Genomic DNA, 13,682 nt, shown 5'->3' with positions numbered 1-13,682 from the left:
GACTCCATCCTGAGCCTGGAGTCTGATGTGGGGCTTGATTCCACAACCCTGAGATCATTACCTAATCCGAAACCAAGAGTCAGACACTCAACCGACTCAGCACCCAGGCGCCCCAACATTTTGATAGTTTTTGAGAAATTTTCCAATTGTTTCTTTTTTAATATCTTTACTTGTGTTTTTGTTGCAAGTAAATATTTCACTTTATACAGTCAAATTGTTAGTTATTACTACTCTGAGAATTTGTCATTATCTTTAAGCTTAGTTTCCAATTTTTTCATTCAGTGATATATTTTTTCCAAGTTTTTAAATTTTTTGCATTGTATTGACATATCCACAAGATTTTTTAACATTATGTGAGTTGAAGATTCAAATGGGTTTTTCTCTATATCTTGAAGAAGTATTCATTGCGTTGCTATTGTATATTGGGTTGAGATCATCTTATGTTTGAAGATTTATTGAAATTCTGTGAAATAATACAGGCACAGTGTCTTCTGAGGCATGGCCCTGTGGTAATATCCTCTATTTCATCTAAGAAAAGTGACTTCTAAGCCACTTTTATTTTTAGTGGATCATATATGGAATTTAGTCTTCTACAAAATTATTCATTTCATCTAGACTTTCAAAATTCTTTGTAAAATTTGTATGAAATATTCTGACATTTGAAAATGTCTTAGAAATTATTATTTTCTGTGTCATTTTATACTAAGTATAATTGTGTTTACTTTTTTTTTTTTGGTTCATATAGTGGTAGTTTGTTTTGTCTGTTGTCAGAGAACTTAACATACGTGTGAATGAACAGATGCATTCTAGTGTTTTTTCCCCATATCATTGTTTTTAATTTTATTTGTATTATTCAACTATTATTATTTGTATTATTTGTATTTATTTGTATTTTATTTGTATAATTTTTTCTTTCAATTTTCCTTTAATTTGTTGTTCTATTTAACTTACTGATGCTTTCTACGTACTTTCATTTTTTATGTCATATGTATATACGTATGTGTTAATTATATATGTCTATATAATTAAGTTGTGAGATTTCCTCTCATCTCCACTTTAAACTTAACCCACATAATCTGCTACATGAAGTGTAATTGATATTATTTCCTGGAACTTCTTTCATTTTCCTTTGTATTTCCCTTTTGACCCAACAATTATTTCATAGATTTTAAAAATCCCAGGTGAAAAGCCTTTTTTCTTTGTTATTCATTGGATAGTTTCTTATGCTGGAAATTGGGAATATTGTTTGTATTCTTACCATTTTGTGACCTTGGTTCAAGTTTTTATTGTGACATAATACACAGCCAATATTCATTCTTCATGTGCCTTGAAAAGAACATGTGTACTCTTTCATTATAATGCAAATTTGAATAAATACCGATCAGATATAGTTCACTATTTTGTTGCTTAGGTCTTCTAAATTCTTAGAGATATTTCTCCTTCTGATCTGTTTGAGCAGAGTGGTTATGGAAGCTACCCATTACTAGTGTATCTCCTTGTAAACATTTTATAGTTTCTTTCTTACGAAGGTTGCACCTGTGTTTTTGGGGGGACACAAATTCATATCTATTATAATTTCATTGTGAATTGTAGTTGTTAGTATTAAAAGTGTTTTTTTTTATTTTTTGCTACTGTCTTTTGTTGTTCATTGAATACTCCTGGTCTGAATGTTAAACTGTCAAATATCAAGATTCGTCCCTTGCTTGTTTGGTTTGTGAGTGCTGGGCATGATTTCCCATCTCTATATTTTTAGTCTTTCTGCATCATTTCCATCACTGCCTAACATTTGCCCTATTTCCAGCCCAAGTGTCTGGACTTACTGGGAGAGGGAGTAAATATGCAATCTGGAAATAGGAGGACGTTTTACCAAAGGAGACATCTCGGCAAAACCCTACCCCCACATTTTCCCCCATAACCCAAATTTACCTTGTTTATTTGTTTATTGAACAAAGGGTGGGGGGGGCACAGCCAGCCTCCTGCTGACTGCCTGTGGCCTCTGCTGTAACCCCGGGGTGGGGGGGAGCTAGTTCCGTCCTAATCATGCTCACATTATATTCTAAGAACAAGTTTGTTTCCCATGAGTCTGAAACACATATGCTGCCTCTCCCATTCTAATATTCTGTCCTTTGTTTGAACCTTTCTTCCCCTCTTAGAGATGTCAGAAATGAGAATGCAAGACGTACATTTTCTTCCAACCTGAGAATGAAAATTTAGATTCATTAGGTAAGGAAACTCAAAGGAGGCCCTTCCATTGATGTTTGTTTTAACAAATGGTGCCCAGAAAACTTTCAGCTTTCTATGAGTCCCCAGAGAATTTTAAAGAGGAAACCAACTAATCCCCATGGTGTATTAGAAAAGGCCTTCTGCCACCCAAAACCATAAGATACCTAGGAATAAATCTAACCAAAGAGGCAAAGGATCTGTACTCAGAAAACTATAAAATACTCATGAAAGAAATTGAGGAAGACACAAAGAAATGGAAAAACGTTCCATGTTCATGGATTGGAAGAACAAATATTGGGAAGATGTCAATGCTACCTAGAGCAATCTACACGTTCAATGCAATCCCCATCAAAATACCATCCACTTTTTTCAAAGAAATGGAACAAATAATCCTAAAATTTGTATGGAACCAGAAAAGACCTCGAATAGCCAGAGGAATGTTGAAAAAGAAAAGCAAAGCTGGTGGCATCAAAATTCCGGACTTCCAGCTCTATTACAAAGCTGTCATCATCAAGACAGTATGGTACTGGCACAAAAACAAACACATAGATCAATGGAACAGAACAGAGAGCCCAGAAATGGACCCTCAACTCTATGGGTCAACTAATCTTCGACAAAGCAGGGAAGAATGTCCAATGGAAAAAAGACAGTCTCTTCAACAAATGGTGTTGGGAAAATTGGACAGCCACATGCAGAAGAATGAAACTTACACCACACACAAAAGTAGACTCAAAATGGTTGAAAGACCTCAATGTGAGTCAGGAGTCCATCAAAGTCCCAAAGGAGAACACAGGCAGCAACCTTTTCAACCTCAGCCGCAGCAACTTCTTCCCAGAAACATAGCCAAAGGCAAGGGAAGCAAGGGCAAAAATGAACTATTGGGACTTCATCAAGATAAAAAGCTTTTACACAGCAAAAGAAACAGTAAACAAAACCAAAAGACAACTGACAGAATGGAGAAGATATTTGCCAATGACATATCAGATAAAGGGCTAGTATCCAAGATCTATAAAGAACGTATCAAACTCAACACACAAAGAACAAATGATCCCATCAAGAAATGGGCAGAAGACATGAACAGACATTTTTCCAAAGAAGACATCCAAATGGCCAATAGACACATGAAAAAGTGCTCAACATCACTCAGCATCAGGGAAATCCAAATCAAAACCTCAATGAGATACCACCTCACACCAGTCAGAATGGCTAAAATTACCAAGTCAGGAAATGACAGATGTTGGCAGGGATGCAGAGAAAGGGGAACCCTCCTACACTGTTGGTGGGAATGAAAGCTGGTGCAGCCACTCTGGAAAACAGGATGGACGTTCCTCAAAAAGTTGAAAATAGAGCTATCATATGACCCAGCAATTGCACTACTGGGTATTTACCCCAAAGATACAAATGTAGGGATCCGAAGGGGTACGTGCACCCCGATGTTTATAGCAGCAATGTCCACAATAGCCAAACTGTGGAAAGAGCCAAGATGTCCACTGACAGACGAATGGATAAAGAAGAGGTGGTATATATATACAATGGAATATTATGCAGCCATCAAAAGGAATGAGATCTTGCCATTTGCAACAACGTGGATGGAACTGGAGGGTATTATGCTGAGCAAAATAAGTCAATCAGAGAAAGACATGTATCATATGACCTCACTGATATGAGGAATTCTTAATGTTAGAAAACAAACTGAAGGTTGCTGGAGTGGGGGGTGGGGTGGGAGGGTTGGGGTGGCTGGATGATAGACATTGGGGAGGGTATGTGCTATGGTGAGCACTGTGAATTGTGCAAGACTGTTGAATCACAGATCTGTACCTCTGAAACAAATAATACATTACATGTTTTAAAAAAAAAGAAGAAGGTAGCAGGAGGGGAAGAATGAAGGGGGGGAATCGGAGGGGGAGATGAACCATGAGAGATGATGGACTCTGAAAAACAAACTGAGGGTTCTAGAGGGGAGGGGGTGGGAGGATGGGTTAGTCTGGTGATGGGTATTAAAGAGGGCACGTTCTGCATGGAGCACTGGGTGTTATACGCAAACAATGAATCATGGAACACTACATCAAAGACTAATGATGTAATGTATGGTGATTAACATAACATAATAAAAAAGAAAAGAAAAGACCTTCTCTTTGACCAACAAATTCTCTTAGTGTATTACCATAGTTCTACTTGCTAATTGGGGAAATTATGGACAAGCATTGGGCACCATGTTGTAATTAACTCCCTATGGAGGAGGGGATCTCAATTACCAAAAAGACATTGAGGCCATGCCAAAGCAGAAAGGACAAACACCCCTGGTGATGCTTACTGAGGCATTAGCTAAACTGCTCATGGAGAAGAGGCACAGGTGATATTTTCTGTGGAGTCATGTAGACAGTTTCCTTATATTGGTTCAGACAGTTGATGGAAAATGAAAGAAGAACTCTGGTACATTATGACAGGGAAGACAATTTTGGCAAATTTCACCTAGAAAAATTTCACAGAAGTTTCGAAGAAGTGTCTGAGAATGAAGAGGCCCGCATGTCACCAGGCACTAGCACTCTGATTTGAAGGATTGTAAAATTTTTATTTTTATTTAGGGACTTGGGTTTCCTTATTGAGAAGAATAGTGACAATCAGTCATTTTTTGTATGTCAGAATTTAAATTGTTGAGTTTTCTCATGAGCCAATGACTTACTTTGCCCCCGTGATCAGTAGTGGGAACTGTGACTAAATGTCAGAAAGGACAACTGGATAGTGGAAACTGTGGGGGCAGAGATGGAGGTCAACAAGAAGGCAGAGCCTCAGAATCAGTTTGATTGTTTCATAGGAGGGGTACGGCATTAGATTTAGAAAGAAAGAAAGTGAGGGGCACCTGGGTGGCTCAGTCAGTTAAGCATCTGACTCTTGATTTTGGCTCAGGTCATGATCTCAAGGTTGTGGGATTGAATCCTGTGTCAGGCTCCACACCGAGCAGGGAGTCTGCTTAAGATTCTCTCTCACTCTATCCCTCTGCCCCTCCCCCCTTTTAAATTAATAAATAAAAATAAAACAGAAAGGAAGAAAATGAAATTTATAGAGAATATGGAATGACAGAGAACATAAGCAGTGAGTGTTCTCACTTAGGAGCACACGGTGGTGCACAGGGAACCCAGCTGCTGTAAAAAGAACTAATTAGGATCATTATTAATTCATTAATGGACTATTGAATGTATTTATTCATCAAGCACTTATATATCATTAATTTAAATATTGAGTTAAGTTTTGAGGATACATAGGGAATAAGGTATGGTCTTTATTCCTGAGGTTTTCAAGTCTACTGGAGAGACAATCAGGAAACCATAATTTGGACATAACAGGCTAAGTATTTTGATAAAGACACAGGAAACAATCTTGAAATATACTAAATGTTAAATATAGTAGAAACTGCAAAATCTTCCTGTACAGATTAGGGGAAGTTCAGTAACTGGTGTCTTTAAAAAAAGAATGTGACCAATGGGTGGGCCCCAGATAAAGGGAAGAGAATATTAGAGACTGAGAATCCATTCTCCTTCTCTCCCTCTCCCTCTCCCTCCCCCTCTCTCTGTCTCTCTCTGCCTCCCCCTTTCTCCCTCCCTATCTTTTTCTCCCTCTCTCTCTCTGTCTCTCTCTCTCTTTGTGTGTGTCTCTGTCTCTCACACATGCATTCTCTAAGCATAAAATCTTAAAAGGCAAAACATATATAGAAAACTGTATTTCAGTTAATTCCCGTGTGATGGCAATTTAGAGGAGGAGGCTGTAAAGGTAATTGGGGGTGAAGAATTAGCTGTCTTTTTAAACCAGCTTAAGGAACTGGCTTCACTTACACTGATGAAGTCATTGAGCCAGGTCATGAAAAGTTAATTCACCTTTTCTTTTTGTTAAGAAGACAACTGAATAAAAAAAAAAAAGAAGACAATTGAATTACCCAATTTTCCTTTTCATTTATTCCCCCTCCTTATTTTCCCAAAGCTTTTCTCTGAATCTGTAGCATCTTCCCTTCCAAGATCTTCTATTCACCAAATATTTTATGTAGCATCCTCAACCAGGTTAAAGAGAGCCAAAGCTTTCTGTTTTTTGTTAATAGGGAATTCATTTTCAAATTTCAGTTGCTTCATAGGTTCCAAGGATGACTCTGAAAAAGTAGATGATGTCTTGTGAGTACTGTGCGGGAGGGTCACAGAATGGTCAGCCAGTAACATGGCCTTTCTTTCCTTTCCAAACAAACCCCAACCCTCCCTGGATAACAGGTCACTGCTTTTTCTTGGGATGGTCCTATAAAAGAACAAACTCAAAGGATGTAGACCAGGACATTGGAAAGCTGGAGATGACATCTCAGGAAGAGCATCAGTGGAGACTGTTCCAGTCAAAAGCATGGTGTGTATTCCTTACTTATAAAGTTTAGAGATGGGCAATTCAAATATACCAAAATAGGAGTGAAAGCTCCTGGTTTTAGTCCCATTTTAAAATTTTGCTATACCTTTGTCTAAGCAAAAGAGCAAACAATGATAGAAGTTTTGTTATTTGCAAAGGTCTTTAAGACTAACAAAATGCTATTTAGGGGCACCTGGGTGGTTCAGTCGTTAAGGGTCTGCCTTCAGCTCAGCTCATGATCCCAGGGTCCTGGGATCGAGCCCTGCATCGGCTCCCTCCTCTGCGGGAAGCCTGCTTCTCCCTCTCTCACGCCCCCTGCTTGTGTTCCCTCTCTCACTGTGTCTCTCTCTGTCAAATAAATAAATAAAATCTTAAAAAAAATAATACTAACAAAGTGCTATCTAAATTAAAATTTAAAAGTTTAGCTAGTTGAGATAATGGAGGAAACCACATGATCATTGGAAAAGCAGCAATTTTTAATGATTCTTTTGTCTCTGCATTTAGAGAATGACACTGGAGAGATTTTTTTTTATCCCAAAATGTTAAAGCAGAAGGTTAATATTGTATGTCAAATAAATACTAAGGGAACAAGTTTGGAAAACCCCTGGAATCATACCTCTTGGGTATTCTGAAATAATTTAGAAGAAGCCCTGGGATATGGGTCATCTATTTTTTCTTCAGGAAGCCTTCAAGCACCTGGTGCATACTAGACACTACTGTATGTCTGGTAATTGACACGTTGTGAAGTCAAAGACATCCGCATAATACTAGTGACAACAGATTCCAACAATTGCTAACAAAACCAAGAGAAAGTGACAATAAAGCCCAATTAGGAAGTTGTAGGGAGGAGTCAATGTGTCAATGTTACTTTAACTGAGAATTTAAAGAAGTCACATTAAAAGAAGAAAAAACAACAACAACCACAAACATAAAGTATGGATGATTTCCAGATTTAGAAGGTAGGATAAAAAATGACATGGTTGTTCAAAGTTTTTCAACACTAAAGCATATGTGAAGGAATATACAGTGGCAGTTATGTGTGGAAAGTTATATTGGGGAAAAATATGAGACACAGAATGATTGCTTTAGCTTTGTAGATAATTAAGTGTTATTTAGTTCTGTTAATAGGATTAGGATTTGTCTTGTAAGAAGACAACTCTGAGGTCACAGTGGAGGATGGTTTAGAGTAGAATGAGATATAAACCAGGGGGTCTGTCTATCATGCTCTTGGAGTAGTCCAGACAAGAGCTAATTTCTTACAGAAAAGAAGAAATGATCCTAGAAGTATTGCAGAACAAAAATAGATTGCAGTTGGAGGATGAGAAAAATCATGTATTTAAATATGTCTCAGAAATTCACAGCTTACATGATGATGAGGATTTTGAAACATTTTACTGAGACACAGAATCCTTGTGAAGAAACAGATCTGGGCAAGAGGTGGGAAAGGACAAGAATGTTTTGATTTAAAATATATATAATCTAGCACTAGGAACAATAACTTATCAGAAGCATTAGGGAAAGTATCTGAGCCTCCTTACCCAGGAATTCACAGACAGATCCTGGGAAAGATGGTCTAACGAGTCTTCAGGTCAGGTATATCAGGGATAAGCCGTGCAACTCAATGGGCAACCAGCAAACACTGAATCAAACTAAATTCTTCCAGCCATGGTTTTTCTGCAAGGGAAATCAGGCTTACTGTCCTTCAAGGGTGTGGAGAGGAATCATAAAACTAGTTCTAAGACAGAAGCAGTAGGTCTAAACCAAATTAACCTTTAATGAATGACTGCATGGAAATGGGGTAAATGGTTAATAATGAAAAGGAGCTGTATTCTTCAGAGGTCAGCAACACAAAGACAGATCAAGGGTGTTTCCCTAGATGATGAATGTATTAAAAGCAGGTGAGAGGTGGATCCTCAGACATTGGTGCTATTGCTTATGGAATATACATATTAGCAATGTGGATAAAGCTATGACCACGGAAAATCATAATTAACATAAAGTTTCTTTTGAATACTAGATCATCAAATAATTAAGTGGAGAGTACATAAGTCTGCAAGAGTGGAGTGGGGGGTGAAAGGACAGGCTTTATTTGAGCAAATATTATGCCTTCGTGTGAACACTTACCCCAGATTCACTGCTAAAATCATTGGCAGAGAAACAGCACTGTGGATACATATTAATTTAGGATAATTTTTGGTTAATTTATAATCCCTTTTTTCTCTTTCTTTCCAGTTGTTTCTCATTCACACGAGACTGGTGCTGTCTACGTTATGAAGGGTAAGTCTCTCTATTCCTCCGTCCCAGAGGTCTCTGGACCTGATCACACTGGCTTTGTTCTGTGGCGTCCACTCTCCATGGCCAATTCTTCCCAGGTCACTGAGTTCCTCCTTCTGGGTTTCTCCAGCTTTGGTGAATTGCAGCCTGTCCTCTTTGTGTTCTTTCTCTGCCTCTATTTGATCATCCTGAGTGGAAACTTCACCATCATCTCTGTCATCCACCTGGACCGCAGCCTCCACACACCCATGTACTTCTTTCTTTGTGTCCTTTCGACCTCTGAAGTCTTCTACACAATTGTTATCCTGCCCAAGATGCTTATCAACCTGCTCTCTGTCCTCAGGACACTCTCCTTCATGGGCTGTGCCACCCAGATGTTCTTCTTCCTCGGCTTTGCTGTCACCAATTGCCTGCTTCTGGGAGTTATGGGTTATGACCGCTACACCGCCATCTGCCAGCCCTTGCGCTACCCCGTTCTCATGAACTGGAAGGTGTGTGGACAGCTGGCAGCAAGTTGTATTGTTAATGGCTTCCTAATATCTCTGGTGGGAACAACTTTGGTCTTCAGCCTCCCTTTCTGTGGCTCCAACAAGGTCAACCACTACTTTTGTGACATCTCACCAGTTATCCGACTTGCCTGTGCTGAAACCTATGTCAATGAGCTGGTCATCTTCATCTGTGGCGTCCTGGTGCTTGTTGTGCCCTTGATATTCATCTGTATCTCATATGGCTTCATTGTCCATACCATCCTGAAGATCCCATCTGCTGAGGGCAAGCGAAAAGCCTTCTCCACTTGTGCCTCCCATCTTATTGTGGTCATTGTCCACTATGGCTGTGCTTCCTCTGTCTACCTTCGGCCCTCAGCCAAATACTCATCAGGCAAAGACAGGCTGGTGACAGTGACCTACACTATCATCACCCCCCTGTTGAACCCAATGGTATACAGCCTTAGGAACAAAGATGTACAGCTGGCCATTCGGAAAATGATTGGGAAGACTGGGGTTTCTCTTAAGAGTTTATAGTTAAAACATTTTCAACAGTACACACATATTTGGGCCAAATGTGTCACTACGTGTTCAACTCATAACAGTTTCTGGTAATATCTGTCTGTATAAATGTGTGGCCTTAGACAAGTTGTTTGATGTTGCAGGGTCTAAATATTCTCTTATTAAAGCAGGCATGATAATATGTTCCTCTCAAGGCTGTTGTAAAGATTAAAGGAGATAGCACAGTGTCTGTCACAAAGGTTTGCTCTCCTCCTCCTCCTTATCTCCTTATGATTTATAGTTCTCAAAAGGCTCTTAAAAACCTTTATCTCTTGCTCTATCTTTGGCTTGTTTGCCCCAAAGCCCTGATAGTACTCATTGTTTAAGGTTATGTCCAGCTTAAAAGGAGGTGTTCGAGTCTGAAGGTGGCTTAGATGTGAGGGCGTGACATGATGGGGAAATCATTTACTGCACTAGAAATTAGAAGGTTTCAACCCAACACTGGTTAAGTCATGACTTTAAGAAAGTCACAATTGTTCTCTGAATCTGAATTTTAAAATATGGAAAATAAAGATAGTATAATTTTTCTTTTCTAATTCACAGGGTTTTTGTTTGTATCTAATGGATCAGATGAAAGAAAGCACATGTAAAATGTACAACTGCACAGAGTGTAAGCTCATATTAATTAAGGCTTTGAGCATCTTTGCAAGGACATTTTATTTCTTCCAATTCTCTGAAAATGATATTTCTGGGTGCCTTTTCTGACTACCCCTTTGAACTGCTTGTTACATACATACATACATGTAGAAGATATGCTACATAATGAGTGGAAAAAATAATCCACCATCCAGTCCCCGGAAGAAGGCTGGAGGAGAGGTCTCCATGGCATTCCACACTGAATCCAGTAAGGAGAGGGAGCTACCCAGTTTCAAAGTTGTCATCAGACTGTACTTCGAGAGAGAAGGACTCTGGTGGCCATCTTGTCCCACATGTCCCCTGTCCAGAAGGTCCTTCCTTAGTACCTCCCAGGGAACCCATCCTTCGCTGACCTGTTGCTTTCCCTTTGTTGCAGCAGATACTCACCTTTCTATGATTTTCACACTCTCTGTCTCTCATATCATACACTGACTCCAATCTTGGCTCACAGATGTTTGAGGTGGTTATGACAATTGGGACTTTTCCCATTACCTGTATGACCTGAATTTCAGACACTCTGTCTTTTTGTGTACGGCCCTCTGGACATGCTGGAGCATATCAATATTTTCTTTGAAGCATAATGAATGAAAGTGAAGTTCATATTTCACATATGACTCCATTTCCAGGTGAAATGTAACTGCATTCTCTCTTGTTAAGTTTATTTAGATTTTCAAATTAAAGTAGTATAATCGTCAATAATGCTCTTATATTTAAAAATTATTACCTTAACCTCCCCTCCATCAACCCTCAGTTTGTTCCCTGTCATTAGGAGTCTCTTATGGCTTGTTACCCTCTCTCCTTTTTCTCTTTTCAACAAAAATAAATTTTTGTTTCCCATTTTTTAGGTTTTGGATTAAGTCTTTTTATATTATTTTCATTCTTAGTCGTTAAATAATTAAGACATTTAAAGCACTACATATCTCTGTAAGCACGGCATGGGCTATTTCCATTAATTCATTCTGTTCTTTTTTATTTCCTTCCTAACATGCTTGCAATTGTCATTTATTGCCCAAATATTTTTTAGGAACAAGTATTTGTTTATTTATAATAGATATTTCCTTGCTAATATTTAAATAACTTCTATTATTTATTTATATTTTGTGTGTGTGTGTTAGTGACAAAATGTGACTGGTACAAGTCCTATTTTTAGAATTTATTGCATTTTAAGTTTTTTCCAAATTTTTCTCTTTGAAATATTTTATTTAGATTAAAATAGTATCATATTATGGATATCATCTTAATTTTTTAATTAAGTCATTTTAGTATGAGAGATTATGATTTGTTTTGTGTGTACATGTTTTGTCATGGTTTCATCGTGCTCATTTCAAATACTTCACAATTATATTTCTAGCAATACTGACTTATGAATTTTGTTATGAAATCTATTTTTTAAATGCTAAATAAACTTTTTGGGATTTCACACATATATTTTATTCCAAAACCCACTAAAATAATAAACACAAAAGCACTCATCAAGAAGCAAACAGGAGAGGATAATACACAGGAACGATTAAAAAAAAGTTATAGAGGCAAAAAAAAAAAATGATTCTAAGCAGAAGGGACAAAGCTGAAAGGTAGGAAACCTGCACGAGGTGGGAAACCCACCAAAAGCAAACTGGGTCCCAGCACAGAACTGCATCTGGACATCCTCCTCACTCTCAAACCTCCCCAGTACTGTGGAAAAGAGCAAGATTGGTTAATGTCTCAGGAAGGAGGATAGCTTCTCACTCGGTGCTGCTCAGATCACCTGCAGAAGGACAGATTTCTTTTCTTTGCCCGTTTCATCACAATACTTTGGTAAAACACAATAAAAATGCTAAGTGAAATAAGTCGGTCAGAGAAAGACAAATACCATATGATCTCACTCATATGTGGAATTTAAGAAAGAAAACAGATGAACATGTGGGAAGGGGGTAAAGAGAAAAAGGAGAGAGGGTAACAAGCCATAAGAGACTCCTAATGACAGGGAACAAACTGAGGGTTGATGGAGGGGAGGTGGGTGGGGGATGGGCTAGATGGGTGATGGGCATTAAGGAGGGTACCCGTTGTGACGAGCACTGGGTGTTGTATGTAAGTGATGAATCACTGGGTTCTACTCCAGAAACCAATATTGCACCACCTAAAATTTAAATTAAAAAAATAAATAAATAAAGTATTAGAGAAATGAAAGGAAAAGAACATCTGAGAGAGGTCCAGTACAAAAGGTGTGTGTGCACTGTTCTCTGTACAAAAGGTGTGCGTGCACTGATGGGATGTCTCAGTAATGTCACATTCTGTAACAGTTGCTCACTGCGTTGCATTTCATACCCATCTCATCACAACTTGATAACAAAGAGCTCAGAGACCAGACCGCAGACTCTCGTCTGATAGGGTTGCTTTCTATTTCTTCCGTGCCAGGATGAGCCTGGGGGTTTCCTTTCCAGAGCAGGTGGCGCAGCAGGAGCTGTGCTTGAAGCAGGGGTGAGTGTGAGCGTGAGCGTGCCTGTCGCCGGCTTCTCCCCACCTCGGCTCCCAGAAGGTGACAGCCCCTCTTAAACAAGTCCCTTAGGAAAGAAGATGATCTCTTTCTGCCACAGTAACCTCAGCAAAATGAGTGACTTTGCTCTGCCTGGCTCTCCTCCTACAGGGAGCCCACCAGTCTTAGGTACACCCACACACAGCTTCTAGCAAGTTTTCCAGTGCCACAGTCTGCAATATATTTGAGCATCCAAGGCTTGCCAGACATTTGAAGAAGAACACGGAGGTCAAGACATAAGAGCAAAATATTTTCAGAGGAAATATAAAAATGCAGAGAACAGAAAATATTATCGTTAATACCTTCATATAAAACATATTGCATTCATGAAAGAACCGTATATCATGTTCACTTTAAGGAAGCAAAACAGCAACGGGAAAGCATACAAACATGACTGGCACAGCAATGAACTTTCACAGAGAGAACCTAAATAGCTCAAAACCTGGACTATCACTAACATCTCATTACTCTCTCTGCTTTCTACAACAGAAACAGCTCTGGAGGCTTCTCATGTCATGTCTCGTGCTTGGCTGGCTTCAAACTTTGTAAGGTTAGAAATCTAGAGGATGCATTCTCCAGAATTATTTTCAGCCTTTCTCTAGTTCTCCCTC

At 38.8% G+C, this 13,682-nt stretch overlaps 1 protein-coding gene across 1 annotated transcript; it reads left to right on the top strand.

The window, feature by feature from the left end:
- Positions 1 to 8,954: 8,954 nt before the first annotated feature.
- On the top strand, positions 8,955 to 9,896 carry LOC118521350 (olfactory receptor 10R2-like). The gene has a single exon (XM_036069844.2). The coding sequence runs from the start codon at positions 8,955 to 8,957 to the stop codon at positions 9,894 to 9,896; it is 942 nt and encodes a 313-aa protein (XP_035925737.1).
- Positions 9,897 to 13,682: the final 3,786 nt, after the last annotated feature.

This window comes from Halichoerus grypus, chromosome 7, assembly GCF_964656455.1.
Source record: "Halichoerus grypus chromosome 7, mHalGry1.hap1.1, whole genome shotgun sequence".
NCBI classification, from domain to species: domain Eukaryota; kingdom Metazoa; phylum Chordata; class Mammalia; order Carnivora; family Phocidae; genus Halichoerus; species Halichoerus grypus.
The sequence above is the reverse complement of the archived record's forward strand: the minus strand, read 5'-3'. Positions and strand labels throughout refer to the sequence as shown.

Coding starts and splice junctions, on each gene's coding strand:
- LOC118521350 (XM_036069844.2), top strand. CDS start 8,955: ATGGCCAATTCTTCCCAGGTCACTGAGTTCCTCCTTCTGGGTTTCTCC.